Source organism: Lepidothrix coronata, unplaced genomic scaffold, assembly GCF_001604755.1.
Source record: "Lepidothrix coronata isolate B3197 unplaced genomic scaffold, Lepidothrix_coronata-1.0 Scaffold46, whole genome shotgun sequence".
Classification (NCBI taxonomy): domain Eukaryota; kingdom Metazoa; phylum Chordata; class Aves; order Passeriformes; family Pipridae; genus Lepidothrix; species Lepidothrix coronata.
In genome coordinates, this window is record NW_016690226.1 from 181,784 (window position 1) to 204,494 (window position 22,711).

Consider the following 22,711-nt stretch of genomic DNA (forward strand, 5'->3'; position numbering starts at 1 on the left):
TCCAAAACGGAGACTGGCACAACTGACAGTACAGTTTGCACCAGAATCCAAGCTCAAGTAAGAGCACAGATGTTGATTGTGCCAAACACCCAAGATCTTCAACACAGTCCACAAAGACCTTGTGCTCTCAGTGCCCTCATACCCCAGAATATGCACACACCCTGTAGCAGGGTCAAGGTAGTAGATGACACCACGATGAACCACCAACTGGACAGAAACAGAGTGACAAACAGAATGGAGAGTTGCAAAGTGGGTGAGGGGAGTATAATGAATTTATTGAGAAGGCACACTGGAAATATCTAAATAGGTGTAGCTTAGATTATCTTCTCAAGTCTCTGTACATCATCCATCCAGCCATCTGCCTGACCATCATTATCTTATTCCATAAAATATAGGGGAAATTTCCAATACATGAGAGGATCTTGCAGAGAAAAGGGTGGAAACTCCACTGTTAGAGGATTTGAAACTGGAGAGCTGAAATCCTGCTAGTTATACCCTGGGGAACAATCCTGCATAGGACTTCAGAGGGATGAATTAACCTTTTCTTTCTCAAGGGTGTTTTAACCACCATCACTATAGTCATCCTGGGAAAAAAAGGAACTCTGTTTGTTTCCTCACCTTGCAGACAGGTTGTGCTGACAGGTGCCATCCTCTAGCCAGGTGTCTTCACACCATTTAACTGGGTTAAAAAAAGCTGTTCTGTGTGTTAAATTGCTTCTTCACTTCACAAGGCGTGAATACCTTTTCTCTCTCTCACGTGTCCATGCTTCACTCCTTCTGGGGAGACAGCTGGTCTTTTTTATGCTCCTTAAATGCTGTCTCTGAGACAAATCAGGTCATGTAGAGCCAGGCCCACAAAAGACACTGAGGTGACTCAATCCTGTCAAATCAATGGGAGTTGGGCGCCTAAACTTCTTTGTGAGTCTGGGCCCAAGTGACCTTGAATAACATCAGTGTGAACATACATTGTGCTCTAGTCAGGAACAGAGCGTGGCCTGAGATGCACCTTAACCCCACAAATAGCACAGGTGATTAGTTGATTCAATGCTAGTTCACCTAAGTAACTGAAGGAAAGATTTCCACACGTACCTTAGTGTAGGTGTCATGAGAAAGGAATGACTTTGGGCTCCTATATCTTTGCATATGGAGAACACAGCTTGTTTGTTTGTTTTCTTAATAGTTGGACATCATTTTTCCCTTGGGTTGTGAAGCGAATTATTGATAACTGTCAGTGGTCCAATGGATGTCCAGGCTCTGTCCAGTATTGATGCTTTCTCTGGTGAAAGATGTGTAAGTCCTACACCTGGGTTCGTAGCACACAGCTTTCAGAATACTGGGAGATAGCAATGTGTATCGAAGGGCTCTGGGATTCAGTGTCACGTTCAAGAGGAGTTCCTAACTAATGACAGAAAAGAGCAGGATACCAGGGTGCTGGCTGATGGTATAGCAGCCTGATCCTAGGATGAACATTAAGGAAGTTGATACATGCTGTGCATTGGAGGGCAGAGAAACACCAGGTAAAGGAGAGCTATAGAGAGGGGCAGAGGAGGCCATATAATATTCAAGGACCTTTTAATGGAACAGCAAATTCTTTTTTGGTCTCTCTATCCCAGCATTCAAAATACAAAACTATATGTTTATTTTTCCAAGGCCAGGCAATGAGGTACACCATGAGAGACAAGTGGAAAAATGTCGATCAAGGACCAAAGCACTCAGTCCCCGCCTTTCTTTGCCTATATGTGGCTGCAAACCACATGGAACATCTGGAAAACACCTAGTTTCTCCATTTCTCCTTTCCTGAAATACCGGCATGTGAGACATTTAAAAGGATCTGGACATTATAGTAACACTTTCTTAATTGTTTGCCATAATCTGACCCCCCTGTAAACTGTGAGTTTGGAGACAAAAGGTGAAAAGGTGGCCAGAGATTACAAATCTTCTTGTGGTCATGGCTCCAGGAAATTTCTACATTTCTGGTACCTAAAAACTAACCTCTGCCCTACCTGTGTCTTAAACATTAATTTCTTATCTCCCACTCTCTCAGCTATGTGATAGCAAGGAAAATCTCACTTACAGGAACAGTCTGCCTGGGAAGGGATGTCCTAGAAACCTGGAGGTGTGGCAGACAAGCAGATGGAGATGGTGAGAGGATCATCCCTCTAGGACTAGAAAAATGCTGTGGGCTGTGTAGATTGAGACATAAAAGCCTAACAGTGTGTTTCATAAAAGCAAAGCTTTGCACAGTGTCTTCAGTGGGTATGTGAAGATGGTCCAAATAAAAAAATGGACATTTGACCATGTGTGTCTTTTTATATATCCATTTAGCTCTGTATCCACTAACCTCAGTGATTTCCAATCCTTCTGCCATTATAGGATCTATGATTTATTTCACATTAAGTGAAACAGAGGACATTTGTTTTGTGTAAAATGGCAATACATTGCATGTACTCTTACAATATTAAGTATTAGTATGAGTTTACTTTACATATAAGTGTGTAAATGAAGGGGGGATGTGATGGAATACTAATATGTGAAACCTATCCTTGCCAGACCTGGTTCCTATCTGGGAACTCTAGATTCCATACAAACACTAGTAATAATAGTCACTTTATTCTAGCCACAATTCTACAACTGAGATGTCATATACGCATGGATGATAGATAAGACAGACAGATTCCTTATTTTCCACTGACATGCTTTTGAATTCATCCTTGCAGGGCTGACTCACCCTTTTAGCCTTCCAAGGAAGACAAATTGCTTTCCAGGAGCTTCGCTGTATACAGGTTATTTTTGAGCGCTTCCTTAATTAAGGTTTATCTGCTGTGCACGTAATCCACAGATAAAAAGGCCTTGGTTTTTCTTTTGTGCGAGCAGAAGTTTTCCCCCGAAAGACCTGTTTCTCACCCAACCCATTGTTGTTATACAACATGACACACATACTGTATGGATACCCTGTCCTACCCCAGAAGTAGCTGCAGGCCAGTAGCCTGAAAAAAAGTCATTTTTCATGACTGGGATGCTTTCCTGCGGAAGGACTGAATAGAAGTGGGATTCCTGAGGACCCAGTTGGCACAAACGATTAGCACATTTCTTTCATCTGTGATCTTGAACTCCACCTCTGCCCTAGTCTCATGTTTCTTATTTTTGTGTCTGAAATTATGCCGAAAGCACCCTGCTGGAAATACATTTTGCAGTTGCAAAACTTGGGATCTGGCAAGGACTCAAACAGATGTCATCTCAACTGGAATAAGAGGACAATGATGTAATTGGAATAGCAGAGGAGCCTTTTAACTCTGTCGTGCTTTAGGTGCAGGTGAGAAGTTTTAGTCTGACCTCTCTTGGCAGAAGTGCTCCCCCATTGCCTGCCAGGTCAAGGGCTGGCTGGCAGGTCACAGCTCTCTTGTGAGCGCTGCTCCCTTGCTGCCCCCATGGCCTCCTGCTAGCAGTGGGAAGGAGATAAGCCTTCACGGGGCTACATAGCCCAGGTAACAGGATAACTCCTCTGAAGTCATAGAGTCGGACATGCAGCAGACCAGAATTCCCAACAGCTGTCCTTGGTTGGTGCAAGAGGTATGTGGGACCTTAAAGCAACAAGGCCAGTGGCAAAAGAGATCTCCCTTCAAGTGGCGAGAGACATCTCCCTTCAGTCAATGGTTTTCATCTTTGTCTAGGGATTAACAATTTTGTCATATTATCTCATGGTTTTGCAGGAATCAGGCATGAAGACTGGAACTTCAGGGTCTTGTAGTTATGTCTAAATTGTCTTTCCAGCCTCCCAATATTGTGTGCTGCTTGAGACTACCCACAGTCCTTAGGGAGAGAGAGTCAAAGCTAGCACATCTAAGTGTTATACAGTGCTATAAAGGAGTACCTACTCTATCTTCACGTTGCTGTGGCTACGGTGTAGTGCCAGGATACTCAAGATCTCCTTAAACTAGCTAGTTCAGGTATTAGGTTAGGTTGCCACAGCAACACAGGACTTACTGCAATCTGCAAACTTGTCTAAGGAACAAGATGGATGACCCTTTGTGAGCTCTGCAGTTGGATAGCTTAAAGGTACTTCCAATTTGTTTCCAACCCCCTTGTGCTGAAGTAGTCTGAAAAGTTTACCCCATATGCTGAATAACACAGTGTTGAGTTAGCTATGCAAGAAAAAATATGAATACATCAATGGTTACAGCATGCTAGGGTCTGCATCGTCTTTGCACATAACCTTCACCTGCTCTCTGACAAGCTGAGACAAACATGAAAGATGACTTTCCTTACAGTGTCACTGAATGCACTTTGGGAAGGGTAGACATAATGCTCAGATGGGCCCCTGTGGTTCGTGCAACAACCATTTTGCCCCCGGGCATTGTCAGGAGCACGAGAACTCCTTGTGCAGAATGCGGCATATTGATCTGTTGCCTGTTCATTCACAGGCTTACACCCACTGCAGAAGCACCTGGTCTCACTCTCAGACTTCCTGCTGTGTACAGACCCTCTGCATCTGTGGGGCAGCTCTTTTCCTTGATGATTTGAGACTGCTCATTCCCTGGCCACCCTACCCACTCCAGGAATGATGGGCACCAGTGTGGGGGGGATCCTGTGCTCACTGGGGACCCAGGGGAGGTAGTGGGTACCACGTCTGGCATGCCAGGGGACAACTGTTTGGTTCACTGGCACAGCTTTGCTCACACGTGTGTGCCTGACCCTACCTTGTGCTGTGGAAATGACCTTTTCCATTCTGTTTCCCGGGGTTGTTGCCAGTGTGGCCAGTCCTCTCTCCTGCTCTCCACAGACATGAGGTTTGCAGTGGTGTATGTGAATGTTGCAGTGGCTTCTTCTCCCTTCTTCCTGCCTCACATTTATTTAATGTACTTATAGGCTGTCCTCTCTCCCTGCTCTTCTGCTCCGGAGCCTTTCCCCAGATGGCACATCTTAGTTGCAGTGGCCAAGGCAGTGGTTCCCTCTTCCCATCCAGAGTAAACCTTCTATCTTTCTCAACCAGCTTGTTTTCTTTGTTTTCTTACTTGAGCCAGTGCTGGAAAACAGGTGCAGACAGCAAACAGGCCAGTGGCTCTGCTTCCAAGTAGGTCTTTTGAATGCTTCCCAATGGGAATATTAATAGAACAGTGTCCTTTTATCAATATGCAGCTGAGATGTTTCTTGCCCAAGGGCTGCTAAATTATTGGGGTGAAGAATGGTATGTCCTGTAGATTCAGTGGAGGTTTATAAGCTGAGCATTATCTCTCTGCAGCAGACCAGCACAAGGCACAGGCTCTGTTTTGGTCCCATTTAAAACTCTAATGCACGATTTAAGTCTAAAAAACATGGGGAATGCCTCTTCTTTGTTACAAGGCTGAATTTCACCCAATAGTCATAGAAATAATAATAGTCTGCTGAAATTGGAAAGACTGATATTAATCTGCCTATTAATCCTTCAGTGAAACCATGAGCGGAGAGCAAAGGCAAAGTGCTTGGAGTGCTTGCAGGCAGGGTGTTTATGAGGAGTATATCCTGTGAATATCTGTGTGTGTCTGACAGCACATAACTGCAGTGGGGAGGGCAGCAATACTGTTCTCTGTTGGCAATCCTGAGCCAAAAAGCTATAAAAGACAAAGCACTTGGTGTCATTAGAGTCACACACCTGTGAAACAAGGTGTCATTAAAAAGAAACACAGAAGGCAAAGGTGGATTTGGAAGGACTGTGAAAATCCCCCTCGGGAGAGTGTTCTGAAAATGATTAGGGGAAGAAATTGGTGTATTTCAAAATGGATGGGAAAACAAATCATGGGAATAGAGACAACCCATCTGGTGCAAGCATTTCCACACAGCCAAGATGCTCTCAGCATTGCTGACAAAGATGATGAGGTGCTTTAAATTCCTTTTACAAACCTCTGGCTGGAGGTTTGGCTGGAGACCTAAGTCTGTCCAGCCTTAGCATGAAATCAGAGACATCTGGCTCCAAACCCATACTAAATTGAAAGGCTGCTTTGAAACTTGTCACAGGTTAGCAGGAGGGGAAGGTGGGACATTCCCAATAAAATCAGTGATACATCTGGAGAAATCTTATCTCCCTTTTTCTCCTCTGCCCTCCTCCCTTGTTCTTCTTCAAAGGTTGAAAAAAATGAGGATGGAGACCAAAAGATCGAGCAAGATGGCATCAAACCAGAAGATAAAGCTCATAAGGCAGCCACCAAAATCCAGGCCAGCTTCCGCGGACACATAACAAGGAAAAAGCTCAAGGGGGAGAAGAAGGGAGATGCCCCAGCATCTGAGACTGATGCTGCCGACAAGAAGGAGGAAGGCCCTGCTGGTGGAGCAGCCGAGAACAAAGAAAGCGAGGCTCCCACTGCCACAGAAGCAGCCGCCGCTGACAGTGCCCAGCTGGAGGAGGGCAGCAAAGACAGCAGCGCGCCAGCAGAGGAGAAAAAAGGGGATGGAACCGCTGACACGGCCTCAGAGCAGCCTGCCCCACAGGCTGCCACTCCTGCTGCATCCTCAGAGGAAAAGCCCACTGCTGCCACTGCCCCCGAAAGGGAAAGTGCCACTAAAGCTTCCACTGATAACTCGCCGTCCTTGAAGGCTGACGAAGCCCAAGACAAAGAGGAGCCTAAACAAGCCGACGTGCCTGCTGCTGACACCACTGCCACCACCACCCCTGCTGCAGAGGATGCTACTGCCAAGGCAACAGCGCAACCCCAAATGGAGACAGTGGAGAGCAGCCAAACCGAAGAGAAGACAGGTGAGTGAATGCCTCATTGGGGAATGGGCCTCTTCAGAAATGGATACCTCCCTTGGTCTGCTGGGGATGCCAAGTTGGCCAGCAAGAGCTGGTGCAGGGATTAGACTGAAGAGTTAACAGGGGTTTTAGGGGTGGTGGGAGATTAATTTTCTTGCTTAACACCCTCTTCCTTGCTTCCTGTCAGCTTTTAGAAATATTGCACCTCCTGTCAAAGTTCCTGTCCCTTTAGATAGAGGTGCCATCCAGGCCTTTTTTTCATGGTGGCAGGAGAGTGTCAGCCAGCTGGGAGACTTGGAGGAACTGGAGAGAGCTCCCCAAACTCTGCATATGCTAAAAATAGTGATGAGCTCAGATGCCTCCAGTGGGGCAGCAAAACAACCCGAGCTGATACCAGCTCACCGGAGGCTTCTAACTTGAGCTGAAAATCTCACAAGACCACATCTCTCTCATACTGCAGGAGGCCATTTAGCCTTGCTGGTGGAATGGTCAAGAAGGAGTCAAAAGAGTCTTTCTTCCATCTGCTTCTGAATGGGTGATATTCTTAGTAGAACCACCTTCTAGTCATTAACATCATTTTATCAGCAATGCTTATGGTTTCATCCACATCAATCCCTCGAGCCTCTCTGCTCAGAGAGGCCCATGACAGCCATGCTTGCATGAAGCTTTTAGACGTGTCAGCTGGTTCAGACTCATATAGTAAGAGGATCAGGTGGGGAAAGGAAAGTAAAGGCCCTGATAGCTCAGTGAGTGAGGACAGAAGAGAGGGTTGAATGCCAAGAGTCACTCTAGGAGGTGTTTTCAACTCTTTCCCCTTAGAAGGAGTGAAAAGTTTCAAGAGGCAAAAGTGGGCATTTTTGACAGAGGTATATTGTTTACAAACCATAAAGAAGAGTTTGTTTTGAATTGTAATACTGAGCTGGGCAGAAAATGAATCAAAGAACTGAGAATATTTTTCTTTTTTGTTCTTTGCTTTCCTTATTTTGTCAAAGAAAAATAACATAAACAACAAAAAGAAAGGTTAGATTGGGTAGACACCGCATGAAAATCAGTTAAGAGGCACTGCCAAGCAAAACTGACATCCACATTTATGAAACACTCAGTTGTACAGGGAATTCTGCATTCATTAGCTTTTTGGGGGAAAATGTAGCATAGCATCTTGATATTCATAAACAGCCTGATGTAAATTTTAGAGAGCCTCAGCATCCAGTCTTGTACTTATTGATGTTTCTTCATAATTTCATTTGGTCCACTACTTCTCCTCCATAAATGACAACTCCCACTCTCTAAGTAGATTTTCAAGCTTCATAGCTAACCCAGGGCTTCCGGCTACTGTATTCCTGCTCAACAAAGTGGAGACATAGGAAAGAACAGATATCCAAAAGGACAGATTAAGTACTGGGAGAGGAACTCATGCAGAACATTTATTATTTAAGGTATGGGCAAGGGGAGCAGCCTTCAAGAATGTGAGTCTAAACTGATTATACACAACTACAAAGAGTTGTTGGTTTTACCTCTGCTCATTTATAAGTTCCTAGAAATAAGCCTTGAAATGCATTGTCCCTGTTGGCTTTTTGGTCTCCAGGTCTCCAGCTCTTTGGTCTTACTTTGTGTGATAAGTTGAGTGGAAACATAAATGTCATGTCATTTGTGAAATATAATTTGGAATGCTGCATGCTGTACTTGTGTTGGTTTTATACTTGCCAAAGGTATAAACATCAATGGCAAAACCAGAACAGAGTGAATCAGTGTTTTGGGGTCGTCTGTACAGAGGATAATGAATGTTAACTACCTTTTATTTAAGCTTAGGGTTGCCTTATTCCTAAACAGGAATGATTCTGCTTTGAGTTAACATTCCATTTTTACTCAGATTAATCTGCTCTAATGGATAGAAGTAGGAAAATTATAGTAGCAGGCTACTTCATTTGCTTAATTTTACCTGTTTTGAGTTGCCACTCATCAAAGAATGGTTTATTTCTATGCAGTGTTCTGAATAATTTACAGATATCTTCCCCATGCGCTTGTTGGCTTTAACATCATTTGAAGTGGCCAACCATTCCTGGCCACATTATTTGAAGTGGCCATTTAAATGTATGATTTAATATGCATTTGCACATGATACTATTACTTATGTAAATATGTATCCAACAGAATAAGTTGGAAAATCTACAATCAAATATATATTTAAAAATGAGTTTTCAGTGGTTGAGTGTTAAAGACCAGTATCTGCATCTACTTATACTTATTCAGTATGCATGCAGTAATACTCAAGCTTAGCAATGTTTGCAGAAAGCAAACAGGAAAGGTATGTGGCCAGAGTCAAGCTGATAGCCTCTTTAAAATGTTAATGAATATAGATTTTTTTCCTGAATTCCTATTCCAGTATGATATCAGTCTTCCAGTCACAAACCCGAACAGCTGGCTAAGTGTCCCCAGAGTCATTCAGGAAAGAAATGCAAAAAGATTAGATAGTCTTCTTGTCCATCTCCCTGAGGATGCAGGGCTGTGCTCTGCAATACACTCTACAGCACAGTGTTCACAATAGTAAGAAGCTGCTACTTCCTTAAAGAATATTCCTCTAAAGAGCATCATCACGTTACAAAAGTACCACAGACAGGAAATATTTCCTTACAGAAAGCCTGTGTTTTCTTTTTTACTATCTTCATCCTATTACTCCCTCTCATCTCTTTAAACCTCTCTGTTTCTCTCTTGGTACTTACTCTTTCCATAGACTTAAAGACATTTGCCGTGTCTTGACCTTTCTCCCAGACATCCCCCAGCAAATGCAGCACTGGTAGTTGCTGGCATGGCTGTGATGGTCATTCATGAAAGAGGGAGGGCTACCAAACTTCTGCCACGCCAGCACTCCTGCAGCCCGGGGACAGATCCTCTTTCAGCTTCATCAGTCCCCTTGGCTTTCAAAGGTCATCTCTTATCATTTCTGTGATCGAAGACTGGCACAGTAGTATGCAGTGTCAGGCTGCCAAAAATAAATCAAATTGGCTCCTAGCCAATGTCATCAGTTGGCTGGTTGCCATGGCATGCTTGGCTGCTACTACCGTGAGGTGTGCCGACCGTGCTACTTCTGTGCAGCGACGTTCACCTGCCTTGAATTTTACTACAGTGGCTGTATTGTGTTATCTGTGAATACCTTCCCCAGTGCAAGCATGAGCAAAAGGCAAGGGCATTTAATTTATATCCAGAAGAAATCTTTGCCTTTGTCTAAGGGCTGGATGAAAAAAAAAGAGAGGAAGCAGGGAGAGGAATAACTAGCCTGATAAAGACAAGCACAGTTTTAAATGCTTAAGATTTAATGTTTCTGAAATGGGGGAGAGATGAAGTGGTTCCTTGTACCAGCGAGTAGTTCCCTTGACAGGGTTCAACTCTCCTTGTTATTCAGTTCCACGTACTCTATCTGTTGGTAATGGCTTAGGAAATGGCTTCAAGCAACTGTCCTGTATCCAGTATTAGTTGGTCTGGAACCACAGGCGTTTCCAGTTGTGTGGTAGGGCAGTTTCTAAGCAATCCTCAATGTACCAAAAAGTATATGGAAAAAACAGATGAATTCCAACCTGGGTAAGGCATGAAAAGAGTCAGTGGGCTTTGTTCAGTGGCAATGAAGGATTGATGCAAGAAGGACAATCTCTTAAACCTCTTCACAGTTTTTGGTGGATGAATAGCATGGCAAAAAGTTGTCTTCTCATCTGAGCTTCCTTGTCTTAAGTTTATAGGTTTTCTTGTTATGACCCAACCTTTGCCTCTTTGTGTTGGTATTATGCTTAGAGAGGCTTGCCTATATGCCAATCTACTCAACAGGATAAAATTCAAATGTGCTAGGGAGGAATTTATACATTGCATATGGATGAGGAAGTGAGACTTATTTTAATCTAGGTTTCATTGGCTTAAATCCAGAGAGTCTCCATCAAAGTTACCAGAAAGAGTCTATGTTAGCGCAGCTTTGAAGTGAGATCAGCATCCAGCATAGCAGACTATGGAAGAAGATAGGCTACTATGTACTTTACAGGGAGGAGAGGAGGTGAATGTCACACAGTGTTCAATTCTCTTTGTACTTTCACAAGTTTTCGAGTTTCACCTCCAAATTTGGCTGGCTCTTACATCAAAAGCACTCTCATTTTGTCAGGTAAGAATACAACAAAGCCCAGGAACGTGAAAGAGTAAATTGTGCCTAAGGAAATAAAAGGATCTTCTTTTGTTGGGAAATGAAGAAGAATGCTTTTTCCTGGTTGATGAAATAGCTTTACAGTGGAGAAGCTTCACAGCTGAAATGAAAATCAGCCAGGTGACAATTGCTTTGCATATAAGCGGACCAGAAGTTCCCCCCGGGGTCCTGTATCCTGCAAGCAAGGAGCACTGGGAGGCACAATCTTCACTTCATTTCCTCAGAGGAGACAAGTCCCTATGGATCCCTTTTCATGTTTTAGAATTGAATCAGTTCTTTGTTTTCAGTTCAGTCACCATATTGGTGAAAGGACAATACTTGTTGCACTTAGGGAGCACTGGCTGTATAAAGACACTGTCTATTGTCTTGTACCAGCTAGAAGGTACAGCCTAAGCAAGAGGATTGCAGTTGTATGACTTGGAATTTCAGTCTTGGCCCATGGGTAGCTGGCATGAGGCAGAACAACCTCTCTGACATTCCTGTTTCATGGAAGCTTATCTCTGCTGCTGCACCTGGCAGCCAAGGAAAGCAATGCAAGTACAGTAGTCTTCCCGTGACTGCCCCAGAGGGAACAAATCTAAGCAAGGATGCCAGCATTTTCTTGTCTGCAGTACTACTCCAGCAACAAAGTAGGAATATAAATACAATTTAGATTACTTGACACATGCCGGAGTATGAAGTGTATGTCTAGTCCTCAGTTGCTCTGAAATTTTTAATCTTTGCATTGTGTCTACATGGGTATAAGCATTGTGTAGGTATTTCACAACCAGGTTTGCATTGGTGCAAATAGCCAGGTGAGGGGCAGGGTCAGAAAAGTGGAATGTCACAATTTTCCTACACACAGCATGCTACAGGTGCAGGATTTCCTCCTCTGTTGCAGTGAAATACTGTCTCTTGCCCCATGTGTGCCTCAGGTCTGCTGCTTCCTAATGAGATGCAGCTTGCCCCATATAGGTGGGAACTGTACTAGTGGGCTAGTGGTAAAGCAGCACTTGACCTCTTTTAATAAAATCTTAGGTGACACTAAGCATATTTACTGATGAAAAGGTGTGGGCTGACTCTGGATAAGGCCTCTTGAGGAAAGAAGGTTAACCACTCTTTTGTACCAAAGACGTAACAGTTCTTTTAGAGCCTCAGTAAGAAATGCACGGACACTCAAGGCTGGTTTACTGGGTTATTTTGAAAAGGGTGCAAATTACAGAAAGGGTGACAGCAGTCTTTCATCCCTTATGATGCTGGGAACTGCAGCTGTTGCAGTATCAGACAAGGCCCTCCTTATTGATCATGGCATGCTGCACAGAGTTCCTGTTCATGGAGAGGGTTGGCCAGCCTCACTATTTTTCGCATCTTTATGGTATTCTTCCAACAGAACAAAGATATCAGCCTTGAGCCTATACAAATCTGAACTTTCTAGATGATATATCAGGGTTTGCACTCTTACACATCTTCACAGGAAGGAGCTCCTATGAGCCATACATACAGATGATATTGTTTAGGGCAGTGCATACTAATGTCATGGTATGTGCTCATGTTGTATGGTAATCACTCATGCTAACATGTGGCTCTCTACAGCCGAGACCAATGGTTAAACTCCACCTAGATTTTGCTCAAAATCACTCTCTCATTACAAGGTTTTTCACGGAGGCTCACTGCATCTGCAGTCAGATCATCTTCAGAAAATGCTCTGAAATCTCTACATGGGAGGAATGCTTTCTGCCATAAATGACAACTAAAATTTCTCCTGAGAAAGGCTCAAATAGCAGACCAGTGAATAATCTAGACAGACAGACAATGAAATTTAGGTGGTGACTGTTTGCTGTATCTGCCAGAAGTGCTCTGCACTACTGCCAGTGTCATCTCTTTACACTAGGATCAAGTAGGCTGAACTTTTCAGATAGATATAAGCTTGCAGAGTATCAGCTGGGATTTACAGCTCCAAGGAGCAGCACTTTAAAAGTAGCAGTACTGACTGTAGTACAGATGGCTGCCAAGTGCAGAGGAAAAGGATTTGGAAAGTTCACCAGGTCGGCACAATCAGATTAGTTAAACATTCCTCAAGAGCTGTGTAATACATGCATTAATACTGGATTATCAAAGCCAGTGCAGTGATCACTTCCAATCTCCATGGAAATTCCATGGACTCTGGCAAGGTGAAGTTGTACTCGGAAGGATCCATGCAAATAACTGGTAGAGAAACATACAAGTTGCCAAGCCAGGTCAGACCTAACATCCATTTATTGTACTTCTCACAGTAGCTAGCAAGAAATACTGCTATGGGCAGATCTGGGGTAAACTGCCTCTCTACTACTAGGGCTCATCACTGTCCTCTACTGTCTAGGATTTGGTTTAACAGGTAAAGCATGATGTGTTCTCTCTTTTGATGCTAATATAACTGCAGCGTTATATCACGTGTATATATATACATATATACACACATATATATATAGTATCTGATTGACTAAGTGTCAGCAGCTTCCCCAAGTCCAACCAACTGTACAATGCCCATAAAGTTCTGTGACAAATTGGCCACCACTGCCTTAAATATCTTTCTGTACTTGTGCCACGTCACAGAAAGAGCAAAAGCTTCTGATAGCCCTACTTTATGTAGTTGATTATTGTATATAGCATCATATAATATGCATTTATGCACAGAGGGCATAGTACCATAGCTCTTGCTGTTCATCTCTTTCATGGAGAAAACAAAAGCAGTGCTTTCAATTGCTTTTTTATATGAAATTACTCCCATGCTTTTTAGGATTTTTGTTGCTTTTCTCTGCACTCCCTTTAAATCTGTGAATCTCCTTTATGAGATGGAGTGACAGATACTGTTCACACTAGTCCAGAAAAGGCTTTACTTCTATACACTTATTTCCAGGAAAGCAATATTTCTTTCTTTTTCCTTCTCATCCCACTTGTTAGGCACAGCAAAATCTTTGCCTTTTGAAGACAGCTACCCAATGAGCACTGATGACTGCAGTGACTTGGGAGTTCTCCTCTTTGTAAAGACACTGCCGAAATATTTTATTCAGCCATATAATGATCTGTGAGACTGGGGAGTGGGCAAAAGAGCCAAGGAAAATGTAAGCAGTGGCAGAAGGCTTACAAGTCAAGCCACTGGCATCAGCTCTGTGGAATAGTTTCCACCTCCAGTTCTGGACCTCCAATAGACCTGTGAAAGACCATATTACAGCTGAATTTGAACAGGTCTCTAGACATAAGTTATTTCTCAACAGTACACTCATGCTGCAAGCTTGACTTAAAGAAGGGCTTCCTTATTCCCTAGCTTTCCTATCTGTTTGTGTTAAATGTCTTTCAGGCAGAAAATAGAGGAGACACTTTAAAATAAGGTGTGTGGGAAACCCAAATGATGGAGAGTACTATTATCATGTGCTTAGCTGTTCTCTGAAGGAGAGTCCAGTCTGGTTTTGTGGGTTACCAGAATTGCGGCTTTCTTCCTAGTTCTGTATTCCCTGCTAAAGGCTCCTTTTACATGTCCTTTAGCTCTAATGGCCTGTACCATGTAAAGAGCCTTAGCTGTATCATCACCAAATGTGAATGTGATCTGTGGAAATGTTTCTATTTTCTTTCTGTGTCCTTAGTTACATCAGTGTCAGCATGGGACACTGGAACAGAACGGAAGATCTCAGCTGAGGTCCTGGCAGTCAGGAGTCCCTGTTGGACACCTGCCCTTTGCAGGGCTGAGAGTAGTCAGGAAAAGAACTATGGAAAGCTGGACAGTGTCCAGAGATGTAAAGGAAAATGTTCTTCCCCTAATGACCGGAAAAGTGAGACTCAATGCTTCATGCAAATAAGTCTTAGATAAAGGTCATAAGGTCCCAATTATCCACTGTTCAAAGAACCACACACTTTCCAGCTTTACCTTGAGGCAACAGCAAATGAGTCCTCTTTTCATTATGAAAGAAAGCAGAAGGTGGAAGACACTATTCAGCCTCTCCATCTTCCTTCAGCAAAACACTGTAATTGGGAATGCTATTAAAGATAACCAGATATTACCTGTAACCTACAGGGGTTAATGAAGAAGAAAATCTCTCTGACATTTGGACAATGCTAAAGTGGTGCAGTGCTACAGAACCATAGCTGACAATGCATTGCATGTACCAGGAAAGGGATAGGAGAGCAGCAGCAAGAGCTGTGACCATTATGAAGAGGATTTCCCAGACTTTGACAAAGCTGTCTTAGCAGCTGTGAAGAAATATTTCAAGGACCTTGATAACCATTTGACTTGATAACCATTTGAAGAGATGGAGGATGGAATAAGGTAGAAGTAATTTAAAGTTGGGGTGGTGGCAAGTACTTTTAAAAAGTACTTTTTAACTGGAGGCATGCATTGATTTGGAAATGACAAAAGCCTCTAAGAGGGAGGTGTGAATGAAAGCTTGTGTAGACTAGTTCCGTAACTAGGCCCGTAACTAGGTCTATAACTCCATAATTTGTAGTTTTCAAATTATTATAAGACTCCATTCCCTTACTGGTTGTGGGCTTAGAAATGAACGGATGTATATTCCAGCTCAGACATCCTGTGTTACCTACTCTACTTATGTAAGGCTAGGATTTCACCTGTGATTTCAGCATCGGTGTCATAAGTAATTCAGGGTAATCTTCAGTCATCAGTGCTGAAACAAGGGATATGCCAAAGGAGACCAAGCTCTGGGATGGAGCCTGCCCCACTGCACTTCAGAAAGATGTGTGAGTTGAAGGAGTCTGTGGTCTTATTCTTAGATCTGCTCACAAATGGTCTCACATATGTTTCTTCCCCTGGAAGGGACTCTGCAATATTGTTATATTGGTCTTCTGCTTTCCCTTGTTGTCAGAAGAGATGAAAATCCCCCACATCAGAGGGTTGCTGTGAGTTTACCTTCAGTAAGGCTGCTGTAATTTATAGGAGCAGCAATTCTGTCTGGCCCTTTGTCTGCATTCTCAGTCCGTTACTCAGTTGGTACACCAGAGATCCAGATGGTGGAAGAAAGTAACTTCTTTATTGCCAAACACTGAGCAGGGAGTGTCACCTAGATCTTGCAACTCTGTGCCACACCTGCTCAATCCTACATCTGTCCCATGGAACAGCTCTTGTGTTTAGCATTGGACATTCAGGGTGCTGCAGGTTTGCAAGAAGTGAGACTGGTGGGTGTTTCAAAGATGCCTCAGTAGTGCAAACAGTTTTGGCGCATGCCTTTAAGCTTATCTTTGGGGTTGAAGGTATGTTGCCACAAAGCCATCCCAACACTGCCGCCATGGCTTTGTCGGGAAGACTTACCAGTGTGGCCAAACATGGTGCCAGGCACAGGGACTGAACTTGACATGGCGCAACCTCTCCCAGACACACCTGAGGCTCACCAGGAAGGCAGGGGGAAGAAATGCACAGCACTGCTGCTGAACAGCAGACTTTGGTCTCAAAAGACACTATCCCAGCACTGTTCACTGCACTCAACAAAGAGACAGAAAGTGAGAAAGAAAACGTGTCTTTTTCCCTCAAGGCAGAAAACGTTCTTCATGGCTGAAGACAAATGACTGTTAGAAAGATGAAGTCACTGATTTTTACATCAGAGAAGGAGAAAATTCCAGACACTCCTAACTAATGTAGCATACAACTACTTCTTGTCCTCATTTCCAGAAAAACACATACACATGGTTCTCCCAAACAGAGGAGTAAAGTCTTGTTGCAGTTCAAATCACAACCACACAGGGCTTCTGAGTCTGCTGGACTGGAATTTTTTTGTGAAACTCTTTTTTTCATTAAAGAACCCTTTAATTTTTCAAATGTAAACATAATATGCCAGTACCAGGAATTATGGGATTTGTAGATTAAAGCAGTAAGAGCAACCTTTATGTGCTTTTAAAGTAGCTAGCATGTCAGGATTGGGTACTCCCTGAATGGGACAGAAGACAAGGTGGGGCCATGCCTTATGCTAGGAAGCTAAAATCCATTGGGCTGCTGGACAAAGTTTTCCCTGATCCCTCCTGCTGGAGCTATTTCACTTTGTATAAATTATTTATTATTTGCTGGAGCCAGGACGTGGAGTTTGGTCTCCCCTATTCCAGATGAGTGCATTCACCACTAGTCTACAGAGTCCATGTTTTCCTCTGGCCCAATGAATATTTAATGATTTATGGAAGTGGAACAGCTCCATCAGGAGAGGAAGAGTAAGAGAGACATGTTCATTCATGTGGATATCTCACAACATCGCTCTGTGACCAGTAGGCAAGACCCAAGCCAAGGACCTTGGCAGCAAATAAAATCAGCTGGAGGACCAGGGGAGACAATATGAGCACGAAACACTGGGGTGCCACTTCCTACGTCTCACAGTGCCGTTTCAGAGCAATTTCAGAGCAGCTCAGGCCTGGTGAGTTCATGTATCGTACAAGGCCCTCTTCTTGTGACTGCAGTTGTCAAAATGATGGTGCCCAAGCCTAAAGTATGGGCTGTTCCACCTTGGCCAAAAACTTAGAAACTCTGCAAGTGGGACCTGTGGTAACTCACAGTCTCTGTGGACCTGTGCAGAGCTAAGCTTCATGGCAGACTTTGGCTAAGCAGTGAGATAGTGAAGGAGCAGCTGCTGCTTGGCCCTACAGCTGAGCCAGGGCTACCTTGGCTGGAAGTGTTAGCAAGGGACAGCCAAAGCAGTGCTGAAATGCCTTTCTATGAGGGAGAGAAGCTGTGTTTTTGTAGAGTAGCTCAGCAAAGGGCCATCTTAGCCGCCTGGATACTTTTTCTGCCATAGAGGGCAGTACTGAGGAGCTTCAACTTTGCTGTTGGCAATCCAGACACACCTGCTGCTCCGCAGAGGTGATGCAAGCTGGCCATGGCACAGCTGGCTCTGCTTGGGGCATTGGGCTGCCTCTCTGTGCCCCTAGGAGGTCTCTCCAGCATTTTCAGCTGTCCCACTGAATGCTCTCGTGTCAAGGCCGAATTCATTAACCGCCTGATTGAGTTGTTATTGTGAAAAGCCAATTAAACCGAGATGGCTACTGTGGGACAGTCACATTGGTTTGCTTGGTGCAGCACTAAGAGAATTCAAAGACTGGGAAGTCCCTCTCAAACTGGGAGAAATGGCTCTAAAAACCGGTTAAAAAAAAAAAAAGGGGGGGCAAATAAAAACCCCAACGAAAACCCCCAAGAGCCCCCAAAAAACAAAACAAAACAAAAAAACCACCACCAGACCACCAAACTTGCCAGATTTGAATTAAAATCAGAATTACTGATGCTAGCTGCTGCCACCTTCACAGGGAAGAGTGGTGCTGGCAATAAGAGCACTCATGAACAGTTTTGCAGGTAGCTCCTTGCTTCCCTCATGCTGTGCAGCTTGGCTCTCTGAAAATGACCAGTGCCAGGCTCAGGGCTGCTCTACACTTCCTTTCCCCTAGAGGTGACCACTTACCGAGCAAGCATCACCACACAGCCCAGCCTCCCATCTGAAGTCAAACTGTGACTTTTTACCTCCCAACCCTTAAGCTTTCTCATGGGTACCCCAAGGGATGAGGCTACAAACTGAGGAGGATCTGGCCTTTGCAGGATGATCTGGTGAAAGTGTCCACCTGCCCATCCAGTTTTGCAGGGCAGGTGCTGTGACCCCTAATCTTTCTGTCTGTGGAGGGCTGTGATTAAACAGTCCCAGACAGGGGATTTCTAGAAGATAGGAGGGTTGTTCTGCACCAGTAATGCCACTTTGTGTTGTCTTGAAGTGGGGATTTCCCCACAAGTGCTCTTAGTTCAAAATGCTTCTCCATGTGTCTGGGCTCTCAAATCTCCTGTTGAAATGAAAAGCAAAGGCTCCCAGGAGCTTCATTGGGTACAGCATGAAGCCTGAACTGCCTTCTAGAAAGCGGTGTCAGTGTTTCAGTGCCCATTCTGCATAAAACACATTTGGGATTCTAAGGGTGTGCACACCAGCTGTGCTTTTGAGAAATATTAGTAATATCTTTGATGCAAAGAGCTGGTGTTGTTGATGTTGCAACTGCTGTAGACAGTTATCAAGAAGATGGCTGTGGAAGGCCTGACAACAGGCACTTAATTAATTTCAGAATCCAGTTTACAGAGCCTTGGTGTATGATGATGGACAGAAACAAACTAATGATCTCTAAATGAAATTTCTCCTTCATTTAAACACAAAATGGGAGGATGGCAAAGGGAAGAAAAAGAGACATTTTATGTCCTCTCCTTGATTGTAATTCCCTGCCTTCAGCTAGATCAATATCATTTCTGCTGGAGATGGAGTCTGCCTCTGGTTTCCATGGCAATGTGGTTGTTGGAGGCTTGCAGGCTCCATGAATCCCCAATTTATCAGTCTTCTAGGCCTTAATAATGGAGACCAGCAGTCAGGCAGCTTATGAATGGCACATGTCTTTTGGGCTGGGGGAAGGGAGGCGGGAGCGTGGTTTGTAGTAGGGGCTGCAGCAATTTCTTTTCCTGCCACCAGCAGCTGAAGGGGGAGGAGTACAAGGGGAGGAGCAGTGCATTAATTCTGGATGCACTGAAGGAATTTCTAGACCATTTTGCTGCAATTACGGAAGATTTCCTCCTGTAGTTTCTTTTCTCTGGACAGCTTTGCCGGGGAAGGGGAGGAGAGCAGCCTCACAGCTGGTCCTGAGTAAGGAGGTAGGAGCTGTAGGTGGAGAACCCAAAGGCTCTATCACTCTGCATGTTTCCTTCCTCTTCTTAACCCTCTTTATTTCAGGATCAGCAGTGCGTGAATGCCAGCAGTCTGCCACAGTTTCAGGTTCATTTTTATCCCCCTACTGATCCTACCACAATTGCCAGGCTGATCAGCAGAGCTGTAATATGGGCAGACCTCTGAGGACCTGATCTGTCTGTCAGACTTCTGTCACTTGCTAGGCTATTCTCTGTGCATCTGCTAGGCCTCTCCAAATCCAAACCTGCATCCCCAAATGCTGTGACTTTCCTTCCCTGAATTAATTACTTTTCTAGGAATGTCCTGGCTGTAGAACAATCGCTATCAGTCACTTCAGTAATGTTCAATTGGCCTGTATCTGTTCAGGGTATTTTCATTTCTTCTTATCTTTTTTCTGATTTTCCCTCTATAATCTCAGAGGGTAGTCGCTCTGAAGAGGCTAAAGAATAAATGAGTGTGTCTTACAAAGACTTTGTTCTTCTGTCCCTTCACATGCTCTCTATTTCTTAACCATCATCCAGAACTTAACCCAGCAAGGGAGAAAAGATGGGTAACTCAAAATAATGCGTTTGCATGAGACGAGGACATCCTGTTTTCCAACACATATGCCAAGAGCAGCTGTCAACTGTTATATTCCACAGCTGGAAGCAATTTAAAACCTCTATTCAAGCTGTTTGAATCACAAGGTATTTAAGGAATTCAAAAGAGCACCCTTTCTGGTCTCCAGGACCTGTGTGAAATCAACATGGGCAGGGGAGGAGAAGAGTAAAGAATATCTTATGGGTGATTTCTTCTTAGGTTTTCCTCGGGTGAAGTAATGAATGTTTTTCTTCTACCTGCCTTCCTGTGATGGCTCGGGGAGTATTGCTGAGATTTCTGCACCTCCAGTTTTGGATTGAAATTAGGACTTCATGGAATTTCATAAATAACAGGCCCAAGGCATCACACCTTTGAAAGTGTGGCTGAGTGCAGAATGGCTGGTTGAGGTGCTGGAAGGAAAAGCCAAGGTGACTCAGCCTCCTGGGTACATCACTGGCTTTTGTGTGACCATAGCCCAGTTCTTCATACTTTGCTTATTCTAAAATGCAAATAAAAGCTTTTTCTTTCTTCACTGGGGTGCCACAAGGAAAAAATACCCCCATGATTGTGAGTTAGGCTATTGTTGAGGTGAACTCCATATAAATACTTACATTGCTGGCTGCCTGTAGCATTCTGGGAAGGTTACAAGGGAGACAGCTCTTGATGTTCACAAAGGTGTGGGTTCATCCTAAATGTATGATCTGGATATTATATACTGTTATATCTTATAGGTCTGATACAAACTTGATATTGTATCTAAAAAGACCAGTACACTACCTTGCTGGAAAGTCAAGCAGTGTATAATGAAGAACTGTGATCCGAGTGTCTGCAGAGGCATCTTTGATTCCGGGTCACCTTTTGTGGGAGATGGAGGGGCTGGTAGCTTGGAATTGCTCCTGGAGGGAGCCTTTCTGGTTCATCAAGGCAGCTGAGCAACTGATTGTGCATCAGATCAGCTCTGACTCCAGCTGATGGCTGGGGACACGCTGCACAAGTCACTTCCCATTTCTCCCCTTCAAGGTCCCTGGCTGTGAAGACCATGGAACATTGGTAGGAGTCTGCTGAGGTCACAGCACCTTTCTGCATGGTAGGAAGCCACTCAATAACAGTGTAAAACATCTGCCTCCAAGGCACTCTCATCTCCAAAGAGCTCTTTTACCTTGCCTTTGGCCACTGTACTACGCAGCCTTGCACTTGCCCACCATTTTCTGGTGCAATAAAACATCCCCACAGAAGCATTGTGACAAATCACACTATTGGCCAGGTGGGAGCACCCTGTCCTCCCCGGAGCTGCCTTTGCTTGTAGCTGTCAGAGTGACTGAGAGTGGCATTGTTAAAGAAGATCTCACTGTCTGAAAACCAAACCACTCTGGTAGACTTCTTCCAACCCTAGCTAGATTGAAATTGCCAAGTTATAGGTACAGTACACGGGAAGTTTGGGACAAAAGTGCTGGTAATAGGCAGCAATAACTGAATAGTCAGCAGTATGACTGTCATTTTTCTCAGCCGCCAGGCCTGGCTGCATCCATGAATGTGGGAAGGAAATGGCAGTGGACGAAGGAAGAAGAGCCACTTCTTTCCCATTCTCCAGTGAGGAAAAATATTTGCAAATGTAGCTGTAACAGAGTTAACACCTCAAATTCACAAGGAACACCCTCCCTTTTCTCTCCCCACCCTCTTCCTCCATCTCTCCCATTTCTCTGGAGACCTCACTGCTCCCTCCTGTCAGCCAGAGTTGGGGAGTTTCCGTGGCAACCCAGCAGCTGGTGTCTAGACACTGTGAAAGATGCTTTGCATTGGAGCTGTGAGCCTGACTCCCCTCAGCACCCGTTCCCCACTGCTGCACACCCTGAGTATCTCTCCCACCACTCCTTCCCTATGCACGTGGATGCCAATGCAGGGTTGGATTTCCATGGTGGTGCTAGAGGAAGAAAGGCACAAGGTGGGATGAGAGGGCGAGGAAATCCCTAAGCCACTGTCTCTTCAGCCTGACAAAGCGCAAAGGCATTTGGGGCGACAGAACTGGGGCTGGCTGTCCTCTGAGGATTCAGCAGGATCAGAAAAGGAGGCAGCTGTCCAAGCTTGGACTGAAGTTATCAGCCATGGGACTTGCAGAAGTTGTTTATTTTTCTCTCTGCTGGAGCAACTGAGCCATTCATACATGGTTCTGAAACAAAGATGAGGTGGTCTAGGAATAGGAGGCTCAAGCTACCGCATATTGTGGCCATATTAACTGTTTTGGTTTAACCTTAACAGTCTGCTTTCCCTGCTTCTTTCCCTGGACCTCCTGCCTGCTACTTGCACCGGGGACATTCCTCTCCATCACGTTTTTGCAGGGTTTGCCAAGTGTATGCAGATCTCACAGGTGCCATGTGCCCACCAGGACCCCCAGGGCTCACAGGAACCAGGTGGTACCCTGGGTCTGTCTGTAGCAAGTGAGAGATTCACCAGAGGTCTGGGAGAAGTCAATCCCCTGGACCAGACACAGTCACTCACCTGAAATATCCAGTTTCTTAATTTCTCATTGTTTTGCTGGGGCAGTGTAAGACTGCCGGTTTTCAGAAGCAGTGAGTGGGGAGG

At 44.4% G+C, this 22,711-nt stretch overlaps 1 protein-coding gene across 1 annotated transcript in view; it reads left to right on the plus strand.

Moving 5' to 3' along the window:
- GAP43 (growth associated protein 43) overlaps positions 1-22,711 on the plus strand; it is a 58,415-nt gene that overhangs the window by 23,392 nt on the left and 12,312 nt on the right. The window contains exon 2 of the mRNA XM_017814866.1: positions 6,100-6,727. Within this exon, the coding sequence (XP_017670355.1) occupies positions 6,100-6,727 (628 nt within the window). The remainder of the gene's footprint in view (positions 1-6,099; positions 6,728-22,711) is intronic.